The 16,558-nt window shown below is 42.6% G+C and overlaps 1 protein-coding gene across 6 annotated transcripts in view; it reads left to right on the forward strand.

The window, feature by feature from the left end:
• Nucleotides 1–14,840, forward strand: part of LOC146386128 (uncharacterized) — a 36,773-nt gene extending 21,933 nt beyond the window's left edge. For all 6 annotated transcript variants that reach the window (XM_084932166.1, XM_084932168.1, XM_084932165.1 and 3 more), the window contains 5 exons: nt 3,371–3,544; nt 4,574–4,763; nt 8,292–8,365; nt 11,709–11,837; nt 11,975–14,840. In XM_084932166.1, the coding sequence (XP_084788292.1) occupies nt 3,371–3,544; nt 4,574–4,763; nt 8,292–8,365; nt 11,709–11,837; nt 11,975–12,090 (683 nt within the window). In that variant the 3' untranslated portion in view covers nt 12,091–14,840. The remainder of the gene's footprint in view (nt 1–3,370; nt 3,545–4,573; nt 4,764–8,291; nt 8,366–11,708; nt 11,838–11,974) is intronic.
• Nucleotides 14,841–16,558: the final 1,718 nt, after the last annotated feature.

Here is a 16,558-nt window from a genome sequence, read left to right on the forward strand (position 1 = left end):
CAACGATAGAGATTTTGACTATACCGCTCTATCGCGATAGCGCATGTTGATGATGTCATCAAGCTGCGCCTGTTTTGGTCGAAAGCGTTGCAGCGGCTACAACCATTATCATCTGCAAATTATGCCGGGCGACAGTCATAGTAAAGAGATGAAGCACTTTTGAAATATGGGGAAAGCCAAAAACTGCGCTTCCTCCACTTCCATAACATTGATTCATTAATGTTGAATTCTCTCGCAGCTGTTCTGTTCCCATGTTGTTGCAGTATATTAATAACTAACCTTGTATTGTGGATGAATAATCTCAGTTGTTCTCCTGACTGAAGTTTGGCCCGTGTATAGCATCCTGCTATGCGATTGCATTTGTCCCTAACCACCAGAATCCCTCACGTTAACTTTTATCGAGTGGAAAAAAAGTTGGCGTTCATCCTCCAGCTTCACTGTGCTAATGTCATGCTAACATAGCTGTGTCGCTAGCAATCACGTAGCACAACATTATATACCAGGTAGTCCAACTTCAGTAACCCTGCAAACGCCACTGCTATGTTGGAAGTGGTAGCAGAGCTGTACGTTTTAATTAGTTTCAAAAATCTCTCAGTCAGAACATGGTATGAAATGTTTAGGTGGAAACTAGCGAGTTAACTTCCTGCTAACTTCTAACTCCGTTAAATTTAATAAATTAATTATTAATTAATTAAGTTTTCATGGATGCCTGGTAAAGCAGCAACGCTGATGATTTTATTAAAGATGAAAGAATTTAGACCGTTTTTAACTCTCAGTGTTCGTTTGACTTTGGGACCTGAAGCGACGGAGTTTTGGACCCAGATTACTCCGCGAAGGTCCTCACTACGGCAGCCGTAATGCTCTGACAATCCATCAAAACATTTTTTAACAGATTTCTGCACTCCAAAATCGGTTCGAGGTCAGTAAGCACAACCAGAATTCATACATAAGGCACACTCGATTTTTGAGAAAATTACAGGATTTTAAGTGTGCCTTATAGTGTGGAAAACACGTTATACAGAAGAAAATAATATATCGCGATATATATCGTTACCGCACGTGCTTCAAATTATATCGCGATATGGATTTTAGGCCATATCGCCCAGCCCTAGTTTCTATAACGCTTTACATTTCTGGCATCCTGAACGATTGAATTGAGTAGAGGGTATTTTATCACTGCAGTTTCATATTCATAAGTTAAACACTGCAGCTGTTCTGTGATCACTCAGAGAGTCAGAAGCAACACAATTGCTCTCACACAAAGCGCACGCTCTGCCTGGGTTGTGCTGAATGGTGTTGAGTAAGTATGCCTCACTCTGAGCTCGAGCTCCAGCAGATTATTTTATCTAACTGCTAACCGCTAAATCTTATGACAAAGTAACTGTGTTTTCAACAGTGAGGTGAACTGAAGCATGATTATTACTGCTGCTGTGGGGAAAAAATACACGCAACCTGTAATTACCTTGAACAAAGAACCGCAATGAAAGGGTTGTCTAATGTCATTATTCGGACATCATCTGACACAACGCACAGGTTAAATGTTGATGCATCGCGGTAGAAGCAACAGTAGGTCTGATACTTAGCTCTCGGGGCACAGGCTCTGTGGGGATACAGCTGCTGCGCAGAGAGAGCTGCAGGAATGAGCGAGAACTGTGCTGTTCTTAAATATTTTCCCTAGTTGTAGCTCACCAGAGCGGTATGAAAGCGCACCTTTTCCCGACAAAGAGCCTGATTATCACGTTTGAGATGAACTAAAGCTCATACACTCACTTGCCAATTTATTAGGTGCACGTAACCCTAACAGGTTTCCCTTTCCCTGCCTTCTGCCTGGCACAGATTCTACATTCCTCAGAGATTTTGCTCCCTATTGACATGACACACTGTCACACAGTTGCTTCAGATTTAAGGGCAGCACGTGATGTGAATCTCCCGTTTCACCATGTCCCAAAGGTGCTCTACTGGATTGACTGGCATCTGGAGGCCATTTGAGTACAGTGAACTCATTGTCACATTCAAGAAACCGGTTTGAGATGATTTGAGCGACATTGCACCTTATCCTACTGGAAGCAGCCATTAAAAGTTGTCAGGAGCAATACTCGGGTGGGCTGTGGTGTTTAAGGATGATCGGTTGGTGCTCAGAGGTCTGAAGTGTGCCAGGAAAATATCCCCCACAGCACCACCGACCTGAACCGCTGACACAAAGCAACATGGGTCCATGCTTTCATGTTGTTTATGCCGAGTTCTGACCCTACGAATCTGAATGGTGCAACAGAAATCGGGACTCATTAGACCAGGCAACGATTTTTCAGTTTTCTGTTGTTGACACGTGTGATCTTCTGCTGCCGTAGTCTGTCTGCTTCCAGGTTTGGCCTGTTGTGTTTTCAGAGATGCTCTTCTGGATATCTTGGTTGTAACAAGTGATTATTTAACTTACTCTTGTCTTCCTATCAGCTCAAAGCAGTCGCATCATTCTCCTCTGACCTCTGGGATCAACAAAGCATTTTGGTCCAGTGAACTGTTGCTAACTGGGTCATTTCTGTTTGTCTAACCATTCTCTGTAAACTTTAGAGATGATTGTGAAATACTCAGACCAGTCCACCTGGCACCCACAACCATGACACGCAAAGACACTTTTCTTCATCGGTTTGAACTTCAACATCTCGTCTTGACGATGTCTGGCTAATTAGATATTTACATTAATGAGCAGCTGAACAGTAATCAGTGTTTCCTTCCTTCTATCCTTGTACTGTTAAAATTCTAAGTGATAAAAATTACAAACATTTATGAAAATGCAGGAACCAAAACGATTACTCCGGAGTATTTCTGCTGTGCTTCAAAGTAATGATACCCACTATTCTAGAAAATATCATAAGCTGTATTATCATGACCCTGTCAGTGTTTAAATAAACTCTTTTTGATGGTTCAGCAGTTGTGCCACTTGTATTTGTACTTACATGTAATTTAGTGCAATGGTATCCAGCCAGAAGATAAGATGGCACAAGATAAAAAGAAACAGAGCAAAAGAGAAACTTGCATTTTATACAGAGCTGACAGGGAAGCCTTGTCAGGACAAAAAGGATTATAGGAAATAATTTCCACCCACTCACATGTCTGTTTGGATGCAGCACCAGGGGGAATTCAAGAAACCGACAAGATGGCTTCCGATCTTTCTGGAGATATAAGTTTTATGAAACACTTTCTTCTTGGCTGCTTTCCTTACTCACTGATTCTTTTCATCAAATATTTTGTTCTTGTGTCTATTCTCTGTCACTTGGTTTGTTTGTTGTTTTAACAGGCAAGCAAGTTGCTTGAAGAACTGCGAGGTTTTTCCCACATTAGTGCCTAAATCTTTGCATATTTGTTCTTCTAGAGGTGGAAGCAGAGCCAGCCAGGCAGCTGGGCGAGCGACCGTCGAAGCGTCGCTGTTTCTGGGAGTACAGACGTGCTCGGGAGTCAGCCACAAAGAAGAAACTTGGCGGTGACGTCCACTGGTCTCTGTCCTGGAGCTCCAGCACTCTTCCCAGCACGCTGTACCGCCGAGAGGGTGAGAATACAGCATTACTGCGTGATGCTAGTGAATGCTATTTAATGCTGATTGTTTCATACAAAAAATAAATAAATAAAAAAGTCAGAAAAGTTACTGTAAGTGAAACTGGTTTACATGGTTGTTTCTGTGGGGAAGACATTTTTGGAGTGCCGATGACCTAATTATTAAAAAAGATAATTGTCAGATTGATAAGTTAAACCCTAATCAAAGGGCTGGATTGAAGGTTTAGCAGCAGGAGTCATTAACCCGACGTGCATGCTGCAGTTAGGATCGTCCCATTTCCTTTTTCTCCCGTGACACAGATCAGACCTGCACCCTCAGGCGTGTGCCCTACATACAACTTGCATGTCAAAATGTGTATTTTTCAACATTCCCATCGTACGCGAATCTCACGTCAGGCTCAACAATAGCTTTGCTGCAGTGCCGCAGCCCGTGTTATGCTGTACAAACCAGAATGGCAGTCCTTTAAACTTAGTCCAGTCAAACCACTCAAACAAGAGTCAGCACTGATAACAGTGTACGTGTTGTGTAAATACTCCGTAAATCTATCAAACTATTGGGGTGGATGCTTATTTTAAATCCTGTCATTCATTGTACAGTAATTTCTATGTGACACCTCTATGATAGTTCTGTATCATGTCATATATCTCTAATATAGTCATTTCAGGGGGGAAACAATAGCTCTTGTAGAGAGCTCAGATGATCCACCCACACCATTTGCACATCTTCTATTTTAAGGGGCTAGCAATTAGTAGAAAGTTGGTTTAAATAGCAATTTAGCAAAGTGCCTTGGGTGCCTAATGTTTATTTCAAACTTTAATCATGTAAAGCTGCTCTAGAAGAGTCCAGTACTAAAAATATGGAGCTGCAAACCATAATACCTCCAAATGAAAGCAGATATTAAAACAAATAGATGCCTTGCCTTGTACCACTGGGAGATTTGGCATCCTGACATTTTAAGGCCAGGTTTGGTAGAGCTGCACTGTTTTTACACGTATGGAGTTCATTTTGTTGTCGTTAATTCAGGCAAAAAGGGGCGACGCAAAGCCCGGAAAACAGATGCCAGCGACCTGACGCCGAACCCTCAGAAGCTCCACAACATCGGGGAGCAGCTGCAGAAGCTCAACGCAGCGATCGATGGCATGGGTCCGGTCAACGACCTGCCCGCTGTGGCCCGAGCCCGTTCACGCAAGGAGAAGAACAAGCTGGCCTCCAGGTACAGCATGCTCTTTACTGCCCTCCTACATCCTCTGCACTAAGTGAGAACACTGGAAATGCTTTGTATTGATTTATGAGGCCTGAGTGGGAATTTTAAGAGGGTTTCAGCTTTTGTAATTTGTTGGCAGAAAAGAGAAGCCTGTGGGGCTCTGTGGTCTAGTATCTGCAGTCTTTAGCCCTGTCAAGATTGGTTTTCAAATATGTGCAGCATTTAATAGTTGACCTTCTAAATGCGGGTGGTGGAGGACATGGACGGTGAAGAACACATGGAGACGTGATATCTGTGTGGATTTTAGATCGGTTGCATTCATGTGATGGAAAATAAAAGGATCTTGGGAAATGGGTCATGTTTTTATTGATTTTAATTTTTCCTTTGATGATGCTGTCATGTCGTAGAACTCTGCAGATCAGCAAGCCTTAAAAGAAACTACCATACTATGCTCTTGTAAAATTTCAAACGGGCTTTAATTTACTTACAATATGTCCCTCAGAATAACACACACAACACTGAAGGTTGAAAAGCTTGGTCTTCAGTGTATTTTTGCATTGCCTGTTTCTTTGTAACAAACTTACCTTGGATATTATCTTGACAGAATAAGTGAAGGAAGGACGGAGGGAAGCAGAGGAAAAAACAAGAGAGGCGGGGAGATGGAGGGGAGCAGGATGAAAAGCTGAATACAAGGAAATCAGGCAGGATTGAAGAGGCAGACGAGGAGTAGAGGGAAAGATGGGTCATATAAAGTTCATCTTTGCAGGGAGGGAGGGGGAGATTTCAGAATTCAGAACATTATTGCAGGAGCCTGGGAATATCTTGTAATTCAAAACATATATTAAACACGACACAAACATGTCATCTAATAGAAAGTTTGGCAAGGACTTACAGAAATAAAGCTGAAAAAGAGACTGAAGGGGAGGGGTGTGATGGAAATTTAACGTCAGAAGAAGTTTGACTGCGAAGTCACCAAGTACATGTTTTTGTTTAGTATGCAGGAATCTCATGTGAAGATTCACTTCTTTTGCTCTGTCATAGCTGTGGCTGCGTGAGTCCAGGTTGGGGTTAGTAGTTGGATTAGCCTGACCGCCTTCAGACCTTCCTTCTCATTCTTTTCCCTGCTCATGTCTGAAATAACCTGCCTGGGGCATTCAGGCGGCGCAAAGGAAAAACACTGGGCTGGTTCTTAGCCCTCGCCCAGTTTGGCACAACATTCCAGCCAACACGCTTAGCAATGAAAACTGTCCCGGATGCTAACTTACTAACTAGACTCAGCAGGAATACACCATCATTTGGGAAAGTATTGTTTAGCTTCTTCAGTGGTTTCATGATGTAGTGATTTTGACCAGTTAGAAACCAGAGGAGACACAAATCCATACATCCGCTGAAGTGAGCTCTTTCAAGTAATGAACCAACAAAAAGAAGCTTTATTGCTAACTTCTTCATAGAAATAGACCTATATCACTGCTTTTTTTTTCTTTCTTTCTTTTTAAACAATTTTATTTGTATTTTATCAAAGTCCCTCCAGAAGCCTCTCCACTATTCTGAATAGTAAATCTGGCTGCTTGTTTGAAGCTCTTATTTATTTATTTATTTATTTATTTATTTAGTTTCACACATGGTACAGCAGTAATGCATTCCCATACACAACCTTCCTTTCAATTAAAGTAACACTGTTTCCATAAATACATGTAAAAAAAAAAAAAGGTGTAACGTCTATTTCAGTGGTGTTTTGGGCATATGAAGTGCATCTATAGGATCACCGGTTAAATTGGATTAAATAACAGCAAAATAAATGAAAACTTAAACATTGTTGCCATCTTTGCCAAAAAATAAGATATAAATAGCATTTTTACAGACTAGAAAAATACACAAATATTCACACCAAAAAAAAGGTGAGTGGTAGGTGTTGTATGAACACGAGCAAAAGAAAAGCTCTGGCTCATTCCACCAGAGCACTGAGCAAACATTAAGCTAAGTCATGTTGTAGATAGAGAAAGCTAAAAATAAAATCATACTAGAACTTACCCTCATCTTTTCTGCTACTATCTTATTATTATACTGTAACTGCATTTGCTTGCCACTACACAATTGAATGTGAGTGAATTTAATTGAGTTGAATGCAGTTTTATTTGTATAACACCCAATCACGACAGCCAACTCAAAGACACACCCCCTCCCCCCCCATGAGCATGCACTTGGGGAAGGTGGGAAGGAAATACTCCTTTTTAAACTTCAGTATGTAATTGGATCGTTGGAAGCAGGGACAGGACAACCTCCATCATACACTGTTAAGAGGTTTTGGGGGGGTTTTGCTATGCATTTCGTGTTATAATGATTTGTTTCACCTAGCTTGCAAGCTGATGTGAAGTTTGAACCTTTGGCCATCAAGTTTATATGAATTAGCTCAAGTTTGGCTGTGTTCAGGAATATAGGACTTGGTGACACCAGAAATAATAGCAGCAGAATTTCAGGCTGAAGTCCAAGAACTACTTTGGATTTGACACAGTCTGTAGATTTACCCACAGAAGCAAAGTAAATCTTGCAATTTTTGACATTACAAATGCTGCTCAATACTCATGTTAAGAAGGTTAATAATCATGTTTCACAGGATGCATAAATTCAGTGCAGAGAATTGCCAACCGTCATCAGATATCATCAGATTGTAGATTTCCTGCCTGCTGCATTGTCCACAACACCCCATTGTGGCTGGCCACAGGTTGGCATACACTTCCAGGTTTCTTAAACATAACCATTTGCAGCCCTTTTCCAAACACATGCATGAACCAGAAGCTTTCAACTTGGTGAACATTTTCCTACCTTCAGGCAGCGACTGATTTTCATTCAGTACATTACTTAAATCAATTTGCAGCTGTAGGTAATCCATCACAATAAACAGCAAGATCTCTCAAGGACTATTTTTGGATTTGCATTAAGAACAGAAACTCTATATCTCTATAATCACATTTGCAAATGTAAAAACCTGTGGTGCATATTGGAACCTGCTCAGTACTTGGTTAAGTCCCATCCCCGCAGTGATTAGGAACATTTAAATTGTTATACTGTCGTCCACATCCTCCTCAAACCAGCAGGGACTGTGGTACAAAAAAGAAAAACCTGGCAAGGCTCAAGTCAACATGTGGAGAAATACTGAGGAAATATTCTATCCAGCGCTACTGACCTGCAAGTATTTTCTTTCCCTAAGTTTCATTTAGCTCACTCATAGCTGCAGGAAAAGAGAAATTCTCTCCACATTGCAGAAAATAGTCCCCATGAGAGGCATTAATATTTAACATGCATTGATTGTTTTATTCTCAGCTCTCTTTTTTCCAACACTCTCAAACCAGAACTGGATTTGCCCTTTTGTGGTGTCAAATGGTCCTTCAGAGGGGTTAAAGAGGTTTTCAATCTTCCTCATGGTTTGGAAATACGGTCAGCATGAGCCAGCTGACTCAGTAACGGGGTCATGTGGAGAATGGGAATGCTCGCACAAAGTCTAAAGAATGACAGTGTTTTATTTTCCTCTGTTTTCAGGGCCTGCCGGCTGAAAAAGAAGGCCCAGCACGAAGCCAACAAGATCAAGCTGTGGGGGCTCAATCAGGAATATGGTCAGTACTCAGGAAATCACTGGGTATTCTTTAGCAGGGGGTTTCAGATGCCTGACACTTCTGACTGTTCCCTGAACATATAGTCAAAATAGTCATTAAACTCTATACATGCTCTTCTTATAAATGATTGCATCTAGATTTTTATTTTATGTTTATTTTTATATTTCTCTCTTTTTCAAATGGGTGACCCTTCTTGCTGTGGGTGGCTAACGATAATGATATCTGCTTTTTCTTGTGATACAGTTACCTATGCAGCAGCACCAAATATCAGCATTATAGTCTAAACATTTAGTCAGTTCCCATCAACTTTTTGGCTTCTCCCAGTAGTGACGGTGTTCAAATAAAATAGACTAAAGTGAAGTTAAATGGAGGAGAGCAAGAAAATGCAAATCAGCTGCTAATTAATTAAACTGCTACATTCATAAAATTGTCTTGCAGTTGACTCTGTTGAGTAACCCAAGCAGAAAAATCTAACCAGTGCTCATTCCTCACAGACTGTCATTGTAAGCTTTACAGCCCACAGTTTATAGCTTACAGTTTATTTTTTGCTAGCACCTTGCTAACAAATCTTGCAAGCATTGGCTAACAATCTAGCAACACCCTCTTGTTCAAATATGGTCACCTCTAGCTCTGAAAAACCAAAACTCTATCCTGGAGGTTTCCACAAAACCAGTGAGTGGTGTCACATGGGTGTGTCCATCTTTTATATACAGTGTGTGGCCCCACACCTAGTCCTAACTGCTTCAACGTGTGTGTTCAGAAATCTTCTTCTACTGTTTGAGTTAGTGTTGCTTCCTCATCAGCTTGCACTAGTCTTGCTTCTCTTCCTTAACCTGTTCTATCAAATAGAAGATAATCTTGGCCTCCTCTATCAGTTGTGTGTGAAAATCTAAGTAGATGAGCAGTTTCTGAGATAAGTTTGTCTCGCACCACAGCTATGTTTAGTTCAAAGACACATAAATCAACTTTCCGTCCCTTGCTCGGTTTGCAGTTTAGCAGCTCGTCTTGATCATGTCGACATGCTTAAATGCTCTGAATTCCTGCCAGGTGATTGGTTGATCAGATCTTTGAATTGTTGAGCCGTTAAACGGGTGAAGCAGTTTTGTATGTACAAAACTTCTAAACATTGTGAGTCTTTTTTCACTTCAGGCGAGTTGACTTTAGTAGAGGAAAGAAGTGTGAGAACTGGCTCTGTGGGACAGACTGTTGTAACACTATATATGAGACGGAAGAGCCTGACAATTTAAATTGATAGATGATTGAATGAGTTAATTTATTATACCCAGCGTCAGTTAATGAGAGTAAAACCACATCAGAGGCTGCAGAGTGGCAAAGTGGACATTTTCCTTACTAATGAAATTTAAATCAAGCTAAATTAGTGAGAAACCATCTTTTCAAATAACACTGAAGATGCTCTGTTTAAGAAAACAGGTTAATGCAGAGAACTGATAGTAACAAGACCACGAGAAGCAGGGAAACCCTTGGAAGTGCGACTTCACCTCGCTCCTGATAATCAACACCTCGACTCTGCCAAATCTATCAGCCCAGTTCTGCCCACCTACTCCTCCTCCTCCTCGTCCTACTCTTCGTGCTCCTCGTCTGGTTTTCTATCGATCTCTGTGAATTCCAACCTCACTAGCATCAACTTTCTTTGTCCATTTCTCCTTGATTTTCTCTGAACGTTTCAGTCTTTCCTGATTTTGGCCCAGCATTTGCTCGCAAAGATTTTACTTGTGGCTTCTGCTTTTGTGTTTTTTTGCCTTCTGACTGGCCCAAATACAGAACTTAACCTCACAGATTTCCTTCCTTCCGTTTTTCCTCCTCTGCTCCTGTGTCATTTGTTTTTCTCTTCCATTCACTCGCTTTATATCGCTGCTGTTTGCATCTATACAAAACACACTTTTACATACTTAGCCGCAGATTCAACAGGAAACTTCAAACAAAGAGCACTTTGGTACCATGCCAGTGCTGTGTGAAGCCTCCGGACTTGCTTTGTGTGCATGTGTGCGTGTGTGTGTGTGTGTGTGTGTGTGTGTGTGTGTGTGTGTGTGTGTGTGTGTGTGAGTGTGTGTGTTACAGAGACTTGGGGAGCAGCTGGTCAGACCCACTGTGGTCCTTCGCCCACACACGCACTCCCTGCTGATATGAGCCCTGGACAAAAGAGAAATCACATCAAGGCGAGAATAATGTACACAGACAGAAGGGGTGTCATGGCACCACTGGGTCACATGACCTGACAGGGGAGGAGCCACTAGCATAGGAGGTGCCGATGATTCACAGCACTACTATCTGAGCTAAACTAAACAGTTTCTGTTTTATAAGCAAACAAAAACACAGATGTTTGGGGAAAATTTTCAAACACTGGAAAGAAGCGGGGCTTACATAAATATACCATTATAATGTTAATATAATAATTTACTCTTAAACCACTTTTGCTAATTATAGATGTAAAACAATCCATTTATTTTTAAATTAAAAACTAAGATTACCTCTTCTATTAATCACATGCCCACCCACTGGCTGGGCTTGCTGCTTAACCATCCGCAAACCTCTCCAAGTATAATATTAATAATAAGAAAATACTTTTTATTAAACGTACATTTTCCAAGCCAATTTCAACCCTACATTTTCTGCTTTCCCGTGGGCCCAACCAGCTGTGCCACATGTTGTAGCAACCCATCTGCTATTATCTCACAGCCCCAAGAAGGATTCCTTTAACAAAAAGCGTGTTTCTTGACTCCAGATGCTTCATATTACTAGTCAGTATCTGTTGGCCACTGAGCAGCTCCACTTGGACAGTTAGGAGTTGAAGATTGAGGGTTGAGTCACAAACTCACTCATCTGACCTTTCGGGCACCACTTTCACTCCTTTAGTTTCAGCTTGATGTTTACTTTCCCTTTCTTTTTCTCTCTGCTTTCTCTCCTGCTTTCTGAAAATAAACATCTGCTTCGTACCGCTGAGGGGAGTTCTGCGAGAGCAGCTTTGCATGATTGGCAGTTCAAAATAGTTCTTATTTATCTCACAGCCTTTCTGTAGCCCCTTCAATTCACCCTATCTCTAAAACAAGCTGTTTCAGCTGCTCTCTCTTTGAGCCAATTTACTCCCGATTAGCCATCCCTTGCAAACAGAAGGTCAGTGAGCTGTATGTTTGACAGCCCTGCACTAAACACTGTAATTTGTCTCATGTAGGCGACTAAAAATGCACGCCTTTGGATTCTGTGGAAAAACTCCACAGCCCTGAATGATATCAGTTATTCTCCCTCGACTTTCAGAAACAGAATTCCACCCCTGGAAATGCTTTCCTGACTCACGCTGCTGTTTTTTCCTCTTTTTGCTGCACAGAAAACCTGTTGGGAGCTCTGCTACGGATTAAGGAAGTGATCAGACGGCGAGTGGAGAGCAGCGAGGAGGAGGACACGGACGAACGAGGGATGACCCAACGGCTCGAAGACATCCTCAGAGAGTCGAGTGGTGAGAAACAGACTAACATTACAGATATGTAATAAGCAGTTTGGATATTTCGTGCTATAAAAACAGGTTTGATTTTGCTTGCGACTTGTCCTTTTCTTTCCATTGCACCTCCTAATTTATCTCCATGGCTACCTCAGGTCCCTTAGTTGCTGGGCGGACCAAAGACTTTGTGCAGAGGATTTTGGCAGCCAGCGCAGGTGGTCAGAACCAACGCAAAGAGCCCCCACAGGACGGGGATGAGGCATCGGGGTAAAACCCCAAAACAGCAGTCCCTTTTCTCTCCGTACCCTCTTCTTCCAACCCCGCCCTCCCAGCACCACCAACTTGTCGAGACCAAGATCCTCTACACCTCTTCTGCTCTCACGTCGTACACATTTAAGCAAAGAGACGGCAAAGTGGAGAGGCTGGGAACCAAGAGGAGGTGAGGAAGAAGAGGAAGGAGTAGCCTAAACAAAGCGATAGTAAATTGCTACCTTGCTCCTGGTCCTCTCCTGTTGGTCCTCCAAACAGCAGCCGTCTTCACCGCTCTGTCTCTGCAGGCTGCACCACAACCACCAACAGGCCAGAGCTGCTGCTGCTGCTGCTGCTGATGTCTCTGTATTCTGTGTTCTCTGTGTGCGTGCATAAGTGTGTGCGTGTAACATACTGTATGAGCGTGTATAGTGTTCCTCTCTCCCTCTCTGTGCTGTATTTGTACCCCATTGTGCCTATGAATAGACATTGCACTGTTTTGTAGATGGTCGTAGTTGTTGTCAGGGGGCCGTTAGTGAGCCGAGGGCGAGGGGGCATTTGAGGATAAGAGGAAGTTCTAAAAATAAGGAAGTGGGAGGAGCCCAGGCACGGGAAACAAAGAAGAGGGTGTGTTTGTTTTGGTTTGGGGGTTTTTTTTGTTGTTGTTTTTTGTTTGGCTGGGCTCCTATAGAAGCTCTGCATACCATTTGAATTGCACCAGCATCTGAAATGAGACCCAATGCCAGACCAGTCAATGGTAACTGATGGAAAAGTCCTCGGAGCTTTAATAGTCACCCATCCCTCTCTGACACCCCCGTCACCCCATCAAAATGTAAGCAGAGATCAAAAGAAAAAAAAGAAAACAAACTGCACCTTAATTTAAACTGACCAAAGATAAGTGATACTGCTGAACTACTCTGACACCTCTCACCACTTCAGATGCTGCCAGCCATTAACACACCATCCTGTCCTGCTGAGAGAGGGGTGAAGTGACTGATACACTTTTAATTCTTGTCCTATTTACCTGCGTGCATCATTCAAAGATGGGCATCACCTGATAGACGTAGATCCTTTTCACGTAAATGCACTACCGTCACGGACCCGAGAGGCCGTGGTGTAGCAGACGGGACTTGACCAAACGCCTTGTCGATTGGTTGGCCGTCTAGCTCTGCAGCCTGGTGCTCCTTTAGCTGATCTGTGGTGGATTTATTTTTTACCCCGATAAAGGGAAGTGTCCTCGATGCCTGCCCCAAGCCCTCTCCTCAACCCCCTGACCTGATTATGTAGCGCAATTTCCTGACTTGCAATGACAAATAGAGAAAAAAAAACACACACACACACTTGTAGAGCTAGAAAGCAAATAATTTGTTTTTGTTGATTTGATTTTGTTGTTATTTGATGATGCCACAGCCCACAAAGTGGGCGTCAGTCTTGAGAGTTTTGAGAGAAAAAAATCTGCCTTTTTATTTTCTGTTTTTCTTTATTTTTCTGTGGTCTCTGCTAAAGCTGGAGACCAACCTGTCCACACTCTGTAAATGTTGTTGGACGCTAAAAAAATTAATTAAGACCTTTGAATTGCACTGTGGTAAGAGCAACAAAGCACCTTTGAAGAGGGCTTCAAATCCTCCAAAAGAGAGAGGAAAAAAAAGACTCTTGGCACCTTTTTCTAAAGACAGATATTGATTGAGAGACTTGAGGGCACCAAGCGCTTTGCGACCAACTGCTGGTTTGGGCTTGTTTCAGTATGGTGCTACTATATGATGACAGAAAAGTCATGCAAACACATTTGGAGGCATGAGGCAGTAACTGCTGACTGGGTTTTGGCCTGCAAGGACGTACTGTTGTAATAGGCGGTTTGTTTGCATAATGACGCCTTTCTCAAGTGCCTGGAGCTTAAAGCCACAGGGACCTGTGTTATTAAAACCTATTACAAGGTAAAACTTAACTCGTGACTGCTGCGCCAAGCTTGGCATCACTTGACTTTACTTAGAAGAAGAAGAAGAAGGAAAAAAATGCAGGCTCATCTGGGGTCACCAAAAAAAAAAAGGTGAAGCAGAATGTTTTCCTTTTAAATTAAGTCTATACATGGAAACCTACATTGTTTTCACGTATATGTTGAAATCTATTTGTGGAAACAGTAGTGGGCACTGGTTTCTGTGAACATCATATCTGGGAAATATACATAGGGGAGCGGCTGTTCACGGAGCAATTCCCTTTTGTTTTTTAACCTTGACAAGCTCCCATCTGGGCTGCATTCCAAAGCTGCTGTTCTACACACTGCCCCCTTTCTATGGAAAAAAAATTGGAAAAACAAGACATTTCCTGTCTCATTCAGGAACGGAGCGGTTCAACTTAAACTCTTCACCTCGTGGATGTCTTGCTTGTTGTCATTTTTTTAGAAGAGTGAGGGGTAGCTTAGCGTCGCTCCTGCTTTTAGTTTTCTGCATCCGCTCTGTTCTGGGAAATGTTGCTCATGGTTGTATAAAGCTGTACTGTAAACAGAGGATTCCTGTCGCTCAGCTGGAATGGCCTTCCTTGCTGGGGAACAGAGCGTCGAGGCCCTGGTGCCAAAGACGGTCTGAGAATGAAAAGATACCCGATTCAGCTCTAATGTCAATGAGGCGTCCTCAACGTTAAAACAGAAACCCGCTCAGGCTTTCATGTGATCATCCGTGAAGAGACGCGTGATCTCGGGGAAGGTCACTGAGTGTAGCTAATGGTGTGCACTTCTACACCCATAACCCCCCCCCCCCAAAAAAACAAACAAAAACACACACACACTTTCTCCCGGGGGGCTGGGAAGCTGCTGATGCTGCCAGCAGAGTCACAGGATCGTGCGCTGGCAGCAGCTCGTGCAACAACAACAGAAAACAAGAGGAAAGAGCAGAGAAACAACTGTGCAGATCGCCGAGCTTTAAAACGCTCTCACACCCATCTGTCACGTCAGAGGAGGATGAGGTCTTTGTGTTTAAAGACTACACAAGTTTGTACAGATATTTTCCTTCCTTCAGATCGCTGTTACGTAACACAGCGCACCATCTGCTGTGTACATTCATCTATATGCCAAAAACTGCAAACAGTTGTAACACGGTGAATTCCTGCCTCTGATCCAAACAGAAAAACAGCCGGTTTTACACAAGCGGTGCGCTCATCTAAGGGCCTTAACTGATGCTGTAGCTTGTTGTATTGTGGAATATCCCTTTAACTGTAAAGCTTTAATAGGGAGTGGCCGGTCTTGGCAAGGCCACTTGTTTCTGTTTCTCACATTCCTGATTCAGTTCCTCTGTAGTGTTTCTGTTTGTGTGCACCTGGAAGGAGGAGAGAGAGAAAAGTGAACTGACCCAAAGATGTCAGTCGTGTGGTCACTGTTCACTTTTTACGGTCAGAACAGGCCGAGCCCGGCTCAGGCTCAGCCGCGGATCTGCTGGGGTTTAACAAACAGCCCAGAACAAACAGTCTCGGCTTACAATTTTGTCCACATCTGACCTAATATAGACAATGACTCTGCAGAAACTGGACGATTCTTATCTGACTGGCTTCCTCGTCGGGTGTCACCATCTGCCAGACGCAGAGAGAAGTAAACAATTGTGAAACTTGCCTGTTGCTCATTTGCACGTGGGCTTTTTCTGAGAAAGTTCTGGAGAAAAGGGGAAGACGTTGAGTGCTCAGCAGTTTAGGGAATGGTGACAGTTGAAAGTAAGGAGCTTCTGCATATGTGGTATACAGAGAGGACACATGTCTGAGGCTGTTAATGATTGCTACCAGTGTGGAAATTCCCACTGAAAACGTTACAGGGAGGTTTTAATCTTTTCATCCATTTATCTCAGCAGACTAAGTTTCACGTTTCAAAGCAGTATCGTTGACTGTTGACATTTTAAACGTTAGAGGTGCATTAAATGCTGGCACGGAAGTATGGATACGAAAAGATGCAATATAACTGAGGCAGGTACTTATTAGAACAACAACAAAAACCCCTCTGTGGGCTTATAAAACAGTAAAAGCACTGTATTTCATACACAGCTGTGCTGTGTGGAGATGCTCTGCTTTTGAAAGACTTCCAGTGGAATTTGAACTGCAACCAAAACATGAGAAAAAGAATTAACAGTAATTTTGGTCATAAAGTGATTTCACAACCGAGATGACCAGACCGTCCCTTTTTCTGGCTGCTGTGAACAGGATTTTATTTCATTGTCTGTTATCTTCAGTAACTGTTTAAAATCACGAGATTAACCGATTGTTTTCTTGTTTGTTTTTTTACACTCTGACATTTTTATAGCTGCCTGAGGAAGAAGTGTTAACCTCTGTGTGTGCCATGCTTGTAAAGTGTAGCTTAAATCCTTGAAGCAGCAGTGTTAGGGTGAGAACAATTAGAAGTGGTTGACCTTCCTAAGCTTACACATGGCTGCAGTGGCTTTTTGGACCAGGCATTCAGGCCCTGTGGACCCGCTGGGCTGAATAGACTCATCAGTAAGACTACACCGGTGGGACGC

This window comes from Perissodus microlepis, chromosome 6, assembly GCF_051167445.1.
Source record: "Perissodus microlepis isolate ML-2025 ecotype Zambia chromosome 6, ASM5116744v1, whole genome shotgun sequence".
Lineage (NCBI taxonomy): Eukaryota > Metazoa > Chordata > Actinopteri > Cichliformes > Cichlidae > Perissodus > Perissodus microlepis.